Source organism: Taudactylus pleione, unplaced genomic scaffold, assembly GCF_031769625.1.
Source record: "Taudactylus pleione unplaced genomic scaffold, aTauple2 ptg000641l, whole genome shotgun sequence".
Classification (NCBI taxonomy): domain Eukaryota; kingdom Metazoa; phylum Chordata; class Amphibia; order Anura; family Myobatrachidae; genus Taudactylus; species Taudactylus pleione.
This window is the reverse complement of record NW_028285043.1, coordinates 129,543-144,564: the sequence shown is the minus strand read 5'-3', so window position 1 is coordinate 144,564 and position 15,022 is coordinate 129,543. Positions and strand designations below refer to the sequence as shown.

Below are 15,022 nucleotides of genomic sequence, written 5' to 3'. Positions count from 1 at the left end.
CCCACCCACTTATTTTAGCACTACTGTACACACATGGTAGACTCACCCACTTATTTTAGCACTACTGTAAACACATGGTAGACCCACCCACTAGACCATCTATACCAGGGGTCAGGGAACATTTTTTACCTTTTACCCCAAAATATATTTAGATACGCCGACGTTACACCCTTCATTTGAAAGGAAGGAAATCCTATAGTAGTGCCCCCATATAATGCCCCTGTAGCAGTGACCCCATCGTTATGCCCCTGTAGTAGTGCCCTCATAGTTATGCCCCTCTAGCAGTGACCTCATAGTTATGGCCCCATAGTTACGCCCCTGTAGTGCCCTCATAGTTATGCCCCTATAGTTATGCTCCTGTAGCAGTGCCCTCATAGTCATGCCCCTGTAGTAGTGCCCCCATAGTTATGCCCCTGTAGTAGTGCCCTCATAGTTATGCCTCTGTTGCAGTGCCCCCATAGTTATGCCCCTGTAGCAGTACCCCCATAGTTATGCCCCTGTAGCAGTACCCCCATAGTTATGCCCCTGTAATGCCGCTGGTACAAAAAAAAAAAAAAAAAAAAAAAAAAAACTTACCTTAATCCCCGCTTCTGCATCCGCCGCCGCCGTCCTGTCCGCCCGACTGCTCCTCGGAACTATGGGAGAGAAGTCTCTCCCATAGTGCGCATGGAGAGAGCTGGAATCTGGAGTTCAGAAGAGAACTCTAGCCTCCGGCTAACGCGGCGCTGCAGGGAAGGAACCGGGTGCCCGCTGGTAATAACATCTCAGCGGGCGTCCAGCTTAGAGCCTCCCTGCGGCGCCGGGCTGGAGGTCACTGATGCCCACTGCACCCGGCGCCAGTGACCTCCATTCCTGAAGGTAATGGACGGACAGCCGGGCATGCAATGATTCATATGCATGCCTGGCTGTCCGTCCATTACCACCAGGAATTTCAGTTTTACCTCTTCATCTCCCAGATCACTGGAAGGCTCTACAGCACAAGGCTTAGCTTCCTCCTCCCAAATACAAATATAAACCTGCTTAGTGCAGCTAAGGCTCCCATTAATAGATACAGATTAGATTAATACATTTCCCACACAAATAATACACATGGCCTTTAACATAATTTCATAATTGTAATTTAAACTTAATATTATGTAATGGTTACTACTGTAATTGGAAGTTGCTCACTTCATATAATTGAGGATCCCTCAGCCTCTCTGTAACCTTCAGCTCTGTGTTTTTATTGTCATAAATAGTGCAGAGCATTATTGATAAACCTTATTAACATTTTTTTTTTTATTGTTCCTATAGGTGTACCAAGTAACAGGAGACTAAAAGGTTTAAACACATTTGCTTAGATTTGTAGGAGATTGGAAATATCCTTAAATGCTTATCAATAATGCATAATTGTTATGTTACCAGATACAGGAATTCACTTATTTTTTTAAAAACAGTCCTACACGCAAATACTTTATGCAAACTGAAATGCAGAGTGAAAACAGAATGCTACATTTTCTAATGATAAGTAAACATATAGCAACTTAAAATAAAAACACTAAAGCTGGCCACACACTACACCAACTTACATCCAACCAGCCAACTTGTTAATTGGTTGGAGTGAAAATCTGGTAACGTATGGGAGTAACTGATGATCAGCAATTTGCTCCTAAATGCCAGAAAACAGATGAAATGGTCGTTCAGACAAGTTTGTTAAATGTTTGATCTAAACTATTTGTTCAAACAACAGTTTTTGTCAATTTTCCAGCGTTTGGGAGCAAATTGCTGATTGTCAGTTACCAGATTTTCATTCCAACCAATCAACTAGTTGGCTGGTTGGACAGATAATCTTTAGATGTGTGGCCAGCTTAAGAGGATTTTCAAACAGAAGCCAATAAAGGAGTAAGGCCCTCATTCAGAGCCGTACGCTCTGAGCAGAGCGCACGCTCTGAATGAGGGCCGGCCTCCATTTTCATGGAGCGTCCTCCTGGACGCTCGTATAGCTGTGGGTCACCACCCACAGGCTATACGAGCGTGCATTGTGATGGTCGCGATGGTCGAGACCATCGCGACCATTGAATTTGCGAGCCGGAGCCTGCGGTTGAGGTTTTCAACCGCAAGCTCCGGAGTGATTTTGGCTCTGTCAGAGCCAAAATCACTCCCACTGACATCACTAGTGATGTCAGTGGGCCAGCTTCTGACGGGAGGCGTTCCCGTGGGAACGCCCCCGTCAGGGAGGCGCGCCCCCGGCACGCCCACCAAAGGGGGCGTGCTGTCAATCAACATTGACAGTACGCCCTCTTTGATCGGACACAACGAGCGAAGGACTTTCCTTCGCTCGTCGCGTCTGGCGCATGCGCACGACGGAGCTCCCTCCGTCGTGCGCATGCTCAGTCCATAACATCGACCCACTTGCGAGCGGACAGCCGCTCGCGAGTGGGTCTGAATCAGGCCCTAAGTGCTAATCAATGTAATAACTCACCTGTAATTCATCTGCAGTGTCTTTTGGCTTTATAGGAACTCTCTGTCCAGCAAGATGGGCCTGTGCCCGGGCCAGGGCTGAACTTCTCATCCCATTTCTGGCCAGCATGTTCTGTCCTGTTAAAGAAAAACAGAATGTTGAAATCTTAAAAAAAAACACAAAGCCAAAAATGGGACGTTTTCAATATGCATAGATAATTCCTTTTATTTTTTCAAACTATAACTTATTCTTTGCTTCATTGTAGTAGTTGCTATTTTGCTTTGGGAAGATTTAGCTTTTCTTTTAGGACTTTTTTTTTTTTTAAAGGATTAAATAGACAACCCTGAAAAGAGAAAAAAAAAATAAAACAAAATCTAATGCAACCAAATGTATACTTTGATCGGTGATATCCCACATGCTATAAATTGGAGTGACAAGGCGTGGTATAACGCAGAGGATTTGTTGAAGTGCAAAGATAAAAATAAATAAATACATAAATCGGGTTGGGCACGAGATGCCGGTGGTCAGAATCCCAATGCCGGCATCCCAACACCTGTCGTTCGGTATCCTAACCTTCCCCCTCTCCTTACCCTAACCCTCCCTCATTAGTGCCTAACCATAACCCTCCCCCTAGTGCCTAAAGCTGACAACTAACCCTGCTATTTACCTTCGGGATTCCAGCGGTCAGATTGTCGTCGCCGGGATTCTGACAGGTGTTAGGATTCTGGCGCTGGCAGTCTGAGTATCGGAATCATGACCACATCCCCATAAATCTATATTTCAAGTGCACTAATAAGCACTAGATTTGGGCAGTACCACAGTTCTTCCACCAAGAGGGCAACTTGCCCACTCTGTAGCAGGTTAGATACATCTCCCACCTCTAGTGTATCCACAGAATTCTGCTGTTCATAAACCATCCAGGTCTCTGACACAACATAGTTGACATCCTAACTGTCGGGATGCTGGTGCTCACAATGCCGGTGCCACAATCCCAAAACAATTCAGAATCTCCGCGCCAGCATCCTGACAGTATGAGAGTCAGGCACTACAGGAAGGGTTAGGTTTAGGCTGCGGGGGAGGGGGGGTAGGTTTAGGGGTAGTGATAGGATTCTTAAGCTGGGCACACACTGATAGATATAGCACCCATTCCATTGAATGGGCGATATAGCTATAATGCATCGCCGGCTGTGTGCAGCGGATATGACTGTGAACGTCGTTCAGAGACATATCCGATCTGCAGTGCAGCACAGCAGATGGACGATATATCTTAAAGACATATTGGTCATTTGCTGGAGTGTACGGAAAATTCGCTGTTTGCCTATACACATCCTGCGGGATCCGGCGGTGATTGACAGCTCAACTGGGCAGGCGATTTAAATGCCCGCCCATTTGAGCTGTCAATCCCGGCACATCGAGCAGATGAATTGGTAAGCATGTATACACTTACCTTTCGTCAGATAGGTCAGCCGCCCGTCGACCTAGTGTGTACCCAGCTTAACCTGCAGGTATCAGCATTTCCACCTGGTCAGGATTCTGAGCGCCGGCATCCTGTACCCAACCCAAACGTATACAGCACTGCATAATATGTCATATCATTATGAAAGATGATAATAAAGAGATAAAATGCTGGCATTTTCTGCAAGACAAGCAGTCAGCTTGAATGCACAGGCTGTTTGTAAGAAGCAGGCAGGGTGGGTGGACGGTTAAAAACACATTTATGGCAGGCAGAATAGTGATGATTTATTTTGGTGGAGTAAAATGGGGTCTGATTCTAATGGTGATACATCATATATCTGTGAAATGAGGAGCCTTGTTAGCATATCGGAAGTAAAAATCAGTGGTTACCGCGGCTTGAACAAAAAACTGGCCACAGGCTGTAATGTACATGCTAAGCTGGGTACACATATACCGAAATCAGCTGATCAGTTTGATCATTGTATAGCTGTGTATAGGTGTGTATAGCTGTGTATACACAGCTGCATACAAAAAATCTGCGTCTTCAGGGTGAGATTGCTGCATAATAGTTGATGTGCTTTTGCTGGCATTTCAACACTGCTGCAAAGGCACATTTTGGGGCTCATGGCTAACTGAATCGACCCCTAAGGGGAATATCCAATTAGCCGCAGGGTTTACCATGTTATTGTCTGCTCAGACCTATTCAATCAGGTCCACCATCACCACATATTAAACCCCAGAGGGTGCACTTTTTCTCACAGCCTCAGGAGCTTCCTCTGGGATTTAGTACACAGCATTTTAAACAGAATGTATGGGTTACCGCTGTTACCCGAGTGTTTACCATGCAGGGGACATGCAGAGTAATTAAAGAGATTTAGGTGTTAAACTGGAGCTTAACTCCGAACCTAACTGGATAGTCCTCTTATGCTGCATACACACGGTCAGATTTCTTATCAGATATCAACGATAACGATTGTAAAAAGTTAATATCTTTGACATGTAGGGCATACATCGACCAACGATGCGCGTGCCCACATGTCAGGTAACGATATCTGACATTGAATGTGTTTGCAGTCAGATTTGGACGATTTCATTCATTTAAATGCTGTCAGGAATCATTCATCGTTCATGAAATCGTTGGTAAAATCGTTCATCTAGCAAGTCTGACCATGTGTATGCACCATAAGAGGTAGTTTATGTGGTACCAGTACAGTACAAAAAAAAATGTAAATAGAGGATGCACATGGGTACTATTTTTGGGGAAATGCAAATATCTGATGTGAGGTGGCTGGGCACATCACAGATAACAGCAATGTGACTTTTGGCCTGATTCTGAGTTGTACGCTATGCCAATGTTTTCGCAGTTGAGCAATTATCGGCCATCTGTGCATGCGTCAAAGTAAATTACCGTAGTCGCCCGCAGTGATAATTTATTTGCTGTGTGATTCACAGTCAGAGCGTTTGCGTGTGGTAACAGAGAGCGTTGGCTAAATAAGCAATGTGTTGTAACTGTTTCGGGGGCATGTCACGTACTGCATCCGCGATTCTGTACACACTAAACATGGCTCTGGCGTCTCAGTTCCTGTGGCCATTCTGAGCGACCAAATAGTTACTCAGGACTGCTAACACTGAATGATCTGTGACCAAAGCTGTGTCTTTGTACACAGATGCTTGGATTTTCAAAGACGTCAGTGGGCATCTCAGTACATACCCCGGCAACTGTGACATTTGCATATTTTAGTGGCACAGTAGCTGCATACAGGATCGCAGCTGTGATGGCAATAGCACCGTACAACTCTTAATCAGGTCCATTGTTACTTTTACTGCACACCATGCAGGGGAGCGAGATAAAATAAGCAATGTGGTCGCAATGTGCCACTGTTATGAGCTATCCCATGCTGTTCCACCAGCAACGTGGAATATTACTAATGCTTGGGCTAAACCCTATGCGATAAAATGTCAAATAATCAACTATGGTGTTAATATGCGTGGCTGCTGAATCGCTTGGGCCACTGAATAGCATTGGTCTGCATAGTGTATTAAGCTTAATCCATACAAGTCCACATGAGAGAACTGTTGCTCCATGCAATCGTTGTTCAGGGTCCTTCGTCAATGAGCGATCTCGCCTCTGATCATCGCATCACAGTGATGGCTGCACCTATAGGCGGGCAGACGCCCTCTTCTTACCAGTTTGTGTATGCCGTCCTCTGCCCGGTACCCCGTAGCCTGTGCCCGCTGTACCCACAGTGCGATCCTTTCCAGGTATTTAATAATGAGGCGCTACTGCTGCAGCATGATGTTGAAGCGCTCGCCTGCCTCTCACATAGCAACGCGCACAGCCACAGTCCGACACCCTTCTGCAATTGGTCAGAAGCTCCCACTGTTTAACTTCCGCTTGCGTTTCAAACCTCGTTTTGATTCACTTCAATGTCAGACTGCTGGCAACTATACTGTACTGTAGTAGAAGCTGCAGCAGGGCAGGCAGCCCGGCCGGCCAACTCTGAATTGAAATCAAGCAGCTTGAAAGAAAAAACAAGCGCCTCGGAAAAAAAGGCAAATTCTGCTGGTTATAAGCGGACTAGGCAACTACCTTATGGTAATGGGAGTCCCCCCTACCAGAGTTGAAACTAGGATTTTTGTCACCCGGGGCAAGGCCATAATATGGCGCGCCCCCTCCCCCAAAAAATCATTGTAATGTGGCACCACTCGCGAACCTCTGCTGACTGGCTGCCAGTCTGCGAGCAGTGATTTGCTTGCGACCACCACATTAGTTTGACGGTGTCTCTGTGCCTCTCAAGGCCAGGATGCGGCTCCAAACCCACAAGACAGAGCAGCAGCCTAGCCTCCCGGCAGCCTCTCCCCAAAACCCCTTCAAAACCGGCACTCTGGTCACGTGCCCCCCCTAGTTGCAGCCCTGTTCCCCCCCACCCCCACACCGTAAATGTACCCTGATGTAATCAGTTACTGTCCAACGTCATTCCTTACCAACCACGCGGACATAGAGGGGGAATATAAACCTGTGGTGAGCGAACTGAGCCACAAAGCCCAAAGTGTGGCGTGCGAAAAAGTTTCTTCTTTTGGTGGACTCTATGGGCAAGGAACTACACTTCCGCCCTCACCGCACGTCTCTTCCAGGTACAAGTACTGAAGGGGATCTATACACAACCGATTCCGTAGGGCTAATGCGGGGGTCTATGTGTTTGAAGGCGAAAACCTGTACCGCCAATTGATTTTACGCCACCCACCAGAACCATCACCATTAGTATAGGCACTTCATCCAGCCCTTTTCCAGATGCAAGAGATCCGACAGAAACAAGCATCTCTTCCCTGTATGCAGGATTCAGAATCCCACAGAGCTTTGGATAAACATCCATGACACTCCCACAAGTCAGGGTAATTCAATGTGATCGTAGCTTCGTGTCACCCAGTTCCCACCCAAAAGGGTATATTTTACGGAACTAAAGCCCCAGCCAAGGTCCATCCGACATAGAATAAGACTGCCATATGCAGATATATGTAAATTTGCATGAGCGCATGCGCTGTATGCAGAAACTCACCATTTATGTAACTGCTTAACCAATTAGCAAAACTGGTTGCCGCCAAGAAGTCATGAATTTCTTATGCCGTCCTATTATTTTTGGAAGCCAACTTATGTAGTAGGAAGTTATGAGGATAGTGTTATGCTTAACTAACTCCCTGTACAATGTCCACTTGCGAAGTAAAGGTACGATGAGCACACAAAAACTAATTACTGCACATGCAGCGCTCCCAATTCTACGCAGTATACATTTACATGGTCACTAAACTATTAACGCCTTACACTAGAGCAATACATTATCAGTATGGGCTTGTGGGACCAGATTTGCTCTTCGAATCACAATACGTTATTACTTTAATTGCTGTGATAATGTGTTTAGTACCACTGCAGTAAGTGGGGGGTATTTATGAAAGCTTGAGAGAGGTAACATTTTCAGAGTTACTTAGTACCAACCAATCAGCTCCTAACTGATTTTTTCAAACACAGCCTGTAAAGTGACAGTAAGGAGCTGATTGGTTGGGTACATTATCTCTCTTAATTTTATCACTCTCCAAGCTTTGATGAATACCCGCCATTGACAGAACCTCAATTTAAGTGAGTAAACCCCATAGCATCATGATCAATGAGAGAATTCAAATAGTCTTTAGGGTACAGTATTGACTAAGCACTAATGGGGTAAAGAAAACAACTATAAAAGGCACAAGATGCTTTGCTCTGCTTAATACTCCATTTTTGTTTTGTTCCAAACACCACATCCATGGCCTTTGCGACCGTCTTCCGATCAGTTTTTCTAAAGCCCATCTAACAATGTTAGTTCACTGTAGGGATGGACATTGGAAGACGATGGAAAGTAACCATCGATGTTCCCAATTCGATGGAAGTACTTTTTCCATCAAATTGCAAGTATGTGATGGTTGCCAGCAATCAGATGCAGCTTTCCAATGGCTAGCTGCTTCTGTACAGCTGCAGACACCCAAAAGTGGTATCTTCAGCTAAGCTAATGTGTAAAGCTTAGAATCCTTCTGCGCATGCGCACAGACCATCAATGGCTGAATTTGATGTCCAAGCTCTGAAAAACCTAGTTGGAACTAGTGAGCCAACACCAGCTTTAGGTCTCATCATGCATTGTAGCCTATAGGCTGTTTTTTCACCAGGGAAGGGATTCACACACATGGCCTTTCTGCTTTAGCACTATCGCTTGCCTAATATTTTTTTCGACCTGGACCTTTTAATTTGTGTGTCAGCACTTTCTACAGGTGTTAGCTTGGTTGGTAGAGAAGGTCCCTTTTGACAAACATGGGAAGACTTATACCGCTACCAAACAGACATTTTCAATTCTTCTTATACTGGATGAGGGTTAAGATAATTCATTTTATAGTCTACTTCTATTTTAACTTTCCATTGCAAGTTTGTTAAAAAGCAGGGTGCATAAATACTTATATTTCAATTATTAGGATTTAGCTGTCATTTAGGCCCCTAAATAACAGACAATCACTTAAGCTGCATACACACACAGCGATTTTGTAAATGAACGATTTTAGTAAATGATTTTCGTTTATTTTTTCAAGGGAAAAATGAACAAAAATAGTTTACTAAAATCGTTCATTTATTAAATGTAATGAACGATTTTTTTGAACTACAAATGATTTTTACATCTTCCCTTAATGAAAATCGTTGAGTTGGTCAGTCTGATTGAACTACAATTTTATTTTAACTTAGAAAGTGAACGATTATTTCAACGATAATCGATATCATTTATCGATAATCGTTCAAAAAATCGTGTGTGTATGCACCTTTAATATTAAACACATTCCAAACTTAGGGTTTTCATAGTGTATATTCTGCTCCTGCACTTAACAATTCTAAAATTCATGTGAACAAACTCTAGTTACGATTAGGTTTAAACAAATGCTACACATTCATGGGAAAATGTTTCAAACCTTCAAAAGAGTGGACAAGTGGAGAAATAACCCATAGCAACCTATCAGCTTTGAGGTAGCATTTATGAAGTCCATTTTATAAAATGATAGCTAGCAGCTGATTGGTTGCTATGGGCAACTTCTCTATTCCACTTCTCCACTCTTTTGAAGGTTTAATATATCGCCCCCTTAATGTAATGTTTTTTTTTTTTCAAAATTATTTTTATTGAAACACTGCACAATTTCACATTCAAGAATTTCAATCATATCAATACAAAACACTTAAAAACTTCAGAAATGTAACACAATTATATAGTATTGTCATTATGTTCATAGATTTTTGAGATCATATAAACCTTATAACCGTATTGTTCTGTCAGATGTTACATAATACAGACTTCATAATAGTATATTGTATTATTCAATCTAGTCACATCACAATTTTTCATATAACATAAGAAATTCTTAATATGCATATGAATACAGTCGATAATGAACATTAACTAAAGAAAATAAAGAAAAATAAATAAATAGAAAGAAACTCTCTCCCGTCCCCCCCCCAACCAAAACCAGGAGAATCCATATTCCCTCCATATTCAGTATGTTTAGTGACCGACCTAAGTGACATCTATTGGAGGGTTGTTTTCAATGGTTTGAAGTGTGTACCATGAGGTATCCTTCACACTATTATAAATTTGTCGTCGCATTTCCAGGGACAGAGTAGATATAAATGATTCCAATGTGTTGAAAAATTTCTCCACTTTGATTTCTTTTTCTAATATTACCTCTACCCAATCCTTTCGAAAAACATTAAATAATTTTATCTTAAATAATGCAAAAGATGGGGCAGTGGACGAGATCCACTCTTGTAATATCGTCTTACGTGCTGCCGCACTAATTGCTAAGAGCAGTCTCCTACTCCCCTTACTCGCCCTCATATCTGTGGGAATAATGCCAAAGATTGCCCACTCTGCCATGAAGGGGACATAATTGAGTATTGATGATTCCGCATATCTTTTTATTTGTAACCAGAATCCTCTAACCAAAGGGCACGACCAAAAACAGTGATATAAATCGGCATTGCTTTCCCCACACCTATAGCAGCAATGAGAAGTTGTGCGCCCCATTAAGTAACTTCTGTGCGGTGATAAATAAGCTCTGTGGAAAACGTTTAAGAACATCTCCACATATATTGGTGAAGTTAGAGTTTTACAAGAGTAGTTAAGGGCAGCCATTAAATCTTCTATTGTGTACGTAGGAAATTTCTGAATCCACTGTGACAGTCCCCCAGTATTGGATGCATGATCCATGGTTGTTTTAAAACACAAATAATAGTTAGAAATGGCTGTCCTCAAAATTGGTGGTTTGGAAAGAAGGCTATCTATTGGATTGTTCCAATCTCCCTCTGCAAACACCTGTATCACAGAATTAACATAATGTTTTGCCTGTAGGAAGGCTACAGGGTATCCTGATAAAGTGTTATATTTTTCCAAGGCTTCACAATATGTCAGAGTCCTATGTGCTTCTCTATCTACCAAACATCCTATTCTCTGTATACTTCCTACTTGCCATAGTGTAAATGGGTATGTTGCCTGTCCATTTTGAAAATCGGGAGTTCTTACCAACGGAAGAAATAATGATTTATGTGAATTTAGACCTGCCTCATGTCTCAATTGATGCCATAATCGTTTTGTATTCCACAACAATGGGTTATCCCTCACAGAGGCAGAAAGCTCCTGATCGTGAAGATGCAGAAATGTAATTAGGTCCCTTTGTTCAAGAAACTCTCGTTCAAGTGACGTGTTGGCATAGTTTTCTGTTTCGTTTATCCAATCGGACAGATACCGAAACATAACTGCTTTATTATATATCTTGATATCTGGAAAGCCTATTCCCCCATTTAATTTAGATTGTTGTAATTTCAAGAGGCTTATCTTAGGTCGCTTACCATTCCAAACAAAAGATCGAAAAATCTTATTCAGGAGTTGCAAATCTTTTGCTGTAACAAATAAAGGCAAGGCCTGAAGCAAGTACATCAGTCTCGGGAATGAGATCATTTTAATTAGACATGCACGTCCCATATATGATAAGCAGAGGTCCCTCCATCCCTCTAGCTCGTCCGAGATTTTTTTTATAATGGGTTTGTAGTTAAAGGAATATAAATTTGCTAAATTTTTAGGAAGTATAATACCCAAATACGTGATTCTGTCACTAGCCCATCTAAGTGATATGTTTTCTGGTAAGTGTGGTATTGTGTTACGCGTACCAAGATAGAGCGCTTCCGATTTACTTATATTAACTGCAAATCCTGAAATTTCTTCGAAACTTTTCAACACTTCAAATATGTGGATCATACTTTCATGAGGATTAGCGATGTAGAGCATTATATCGTCCGCGAATGCTGTTAGTTTTATCGTTGTGGAGCCTATATTAATCCCCCTAAAAATACTATCTTTTTCTAATATTCTTATTAACGGGTCTTTGGACAAATCAAATAGAAGGGGTGAAAGGGGGCACCCCTGTCTTGTACCCCTGAACATCTCTATTGGGGTGCTAATATGACCATTTATTAAAAGTGTCGTCATGGGGGATAAATATAAATATTTAATTAAATCAATAAATGTTGACCCAAATCCACGCATTTGTAATATTTTAAATAAGTGAGGCCATAACACTGTGTCAAATGCCCTTGACGTATCAAGACTCAACAGAGTGTTAGTGGAACTTGAGGATATTCCTGACGTTGCCGCCACTGCTGCTATTGCCGCTCTGACCCCACGAACCGAATGTCGCCCCTTCACAAATCCCAGTTGATGGGGAGTTAATATATCAGGTAAAATAGTTTGCAAACGATTCGCCATGATTTTGGCCAATAATTTGGCATCCGTATTTAATAGATTAATCGGTCTGTACGAGTCTAGTTTTTGTGTGTCTCTTTGTGGTTTGGGAATCAACACTGTAGTAGTATTTGTGAAGTATTGAAATGGGGATTTGTTATCTATCATATCATTAAACAACTCCTTAAGGATCGGAGCCACCTGTTGCTGCAATAGTTTGTAGTATTCATTTGAGAATCCGTCTGGTCCAGACGACTTCCCTAGTTTTAGTTCTGATATGACAGACAACACTTCAGTTAATGTCACTTCTCCTGAAAGTGCCTCTTGTTGTTCTATAGTTAGTGGAGGCAATAAATCCTCAGTAATTAAAGTATCATGTTGGAGCTGATTGAAGGAAAGATCTCTATATAATTCCCTATAGTATTCCTCGAATTTCTGTACAATATCATCGTTGGTAGTAAGTAAGGTGTTAGTGTGTGGATCCCTAATGGCTGTGATATAATTCCTTTTCCGCCATGATTTGGACATGTTGGCAAGCAACTTCCCTGCTTAGTTCCCCCATCTGTAAAACTTATGCTTAGTATATAGTACATCTTTTTTGGCTTGAGACAGGAGGTGTGTGTCTAATATTTGCTTTGCCTGAACATATGTTCCTCTAGTTAGCTCAGTAGGATCTGCAATATAATTCTGTAAAGCTAAAGTGAGGGCCTCTGACATTGATCTATATTCAGTTGTCTGTGCCTTGCGTTGTTTAGAAACAAAATCGATAATCCGTCCTCGCATTACAGCTTTAGATGCGCCCCAAAAAATGGTTGGTGTATCCCACGCTTCTAAGTTGTCATCCTGATAGTTCATCCACTGTGTAAGTAAATATTCCTTAAAATTAGTTGATTTGTATAAATAGGACGGAAATCGCCAGTGTCTTAGGCCACCCGTTGATTGTGGTATAGTCAATGTTATGGTAATGGGTGCGTGATCAGAGATTAAAATTGAATGTATCCCGGAATCTTTTATTTTAGACACTATGCTGTCCGACACAAGAAATAAGTCAATTCTTGACCAAGATCTATGTACAGCAGAGTAAAAGGTGTATGATTTATCTGTGGGGTTTAATAATCTCCAGACATCTGTAATATGATGGTTTGCTTTAAGAGACTGAAATTGTCTCCATACTGCCGAATTAGATGATTGTGGGGTCGGTTGTCTATCTATTGATGGATTTTCTACCGAGTTGAAATCTCCTGCAACTATTAAGGAGTAATTAGTGCGCTGTGCCAAAATACCCATTATCTGTCCGATAAAATCTTGAGGTGAAACATTCGGTGCATATAAGTTTACTAGAGAATATCGGGAGCCCCAAATTTCCACATCTGTAATTAGAAACCTACCATTGGGGTCAGCTATGGTGTTTATGATAGTATACTGTAAATTTCTCTGAAATAGTATAGCAACCCCTCTGACTCTTCTGCCGCAACCAGCTTTTACGCACTCCCCTATCCAGGATGCTTTCAAAGTAGAGAAGTCACCCTCTGCCCAATGTGTTTCTTGTAAAAACATAATATCTGCTTTAAATTTTTTTAGGTGAGTAATTACTCTTTTTCGCTTAATTGTGGAATTTAAACCCCCCACATTCCATGATAAAAATTTCAACTTACCATCATGTATCCCAGAATTCCCAGTGCTCATGTTTAGGGACATATCTTATCCAATACCCTGTTGTGGGATAAAAAATGTAATGAACATTATCAAAGCAATGTACGGAACTCTGCCCCAGCCAACAGAGACCGTCATTTTTGATGCAATGAAACCCCTTAATCCCAGTATCCCCCAGGATGGGAGGGAGAGGACGAGAGAGAATCCAACAAAAACAAAACAATAAAGAACGTAAAAAAAAATAAACCAACTGAAATCAAAGGCATTATACAATTTTGTGCAGCGTTTCCTCCTTTTTCTTTTATTTTCCCAACTATATTTCCATGTGGTGTTCATCACCTGTAACTTGTGATGTACACCAGAACTTTGTAACATATTCTACTCATTGAAATGAGGAATGCCTCTTCATGTGAATAAAACACAACATTTTAAGTAGCAATTATCATCTTGCAAATTTCCATCAAGTATAGAAATGACAACAATCTACTCCTGTAAATATCCATATTGATTACTGAATTAGAACTATACTCTGAACTGTATCAGTACTGTCAATTTTTTCATCTACGTGGTGATCTTTCTCGGTTCACGTCGATACCAAAATGAGTCTTGGCTGTCTTAGGGTCAGTGAAATATAACGTTTGATCTCCATCTTCCACTCTCAATTTGGCTGGGTATAGTAATGCAAATTTAGTGTTACGCTCATACAATAATTTGCAAACCTCAGTGAATTCCCTTCTTTTCTGTGTAACTGCTGCTGAAAAGTCTTGGAATATTAGTACCTTATAGCCATCTATCATCAATGTGGATGTTTTTCGGTATCCAATAAGAATCCTCTCTTTCATTCTATAGTCTAGATACTTTGCTATTACTGGTCTGGATCTGGCATTAGGCCCTGGTCTATCTGGTCCTATTCTATGCACTCTTTCTACATGAGGCAGGATTGGGCTCTCAGATAAATTTAAGGCTTCAGGTATTTTATGAACTACAAGTTGCATCAAGGCTTGGCCACTTATTTGTTCAGGTATCCCAATGAACCTTAAGTTACTGCGCCTAAGTCTATTCTCCATGTCATCAATTTTGACCATGAGCAACTGTACACTTTCTGATTGTGTGCTCACTGTTTGTTGCAATTCATGAGACTGATCCTCCATGTCGCTAACTCGTTGTTCTAAAGTACTAA

The 15,022-nt window shown here is 41.8% G+C and overlaps 1 protein-coding gene across 3 annotated transcripts in view; it reads right to left on the bottom strand.

Moving 5' to 3' along the window:
* Positions 1-15,022, bottom strand: part of LOC148479042 (uncharacterized) — a 67,818-nt gene that overhangs the window by 16,205 nt on the left and 36,591 nt on the right. Inside the window, exons 1-2 of one of the 3 annotated variants that reach the window (XM_088455006.1) lie at positions 6,083-6,265; positions 2,462-2,577 (exon numbers count right to left, since the gene is read on the bottom strand). In XM_088455006.1, coding sequence (XP_088311132.1) covers positions 2,462-2,569 — 108 coding nt within the window. In that variant the 5' untranslated portion in view covers positions 2,570-2,577; positions 6,083-6,265. Of the gene's footprint in view, positions 1-2,461; positions 2,578-5,951; positions 6,022-6,082; positions 6,266-15,022 lie in introns of those variants that run through there. The other 2 variants (XM_088455008.1, XM_088455007.1) reach the window with 2 other exon arrangements.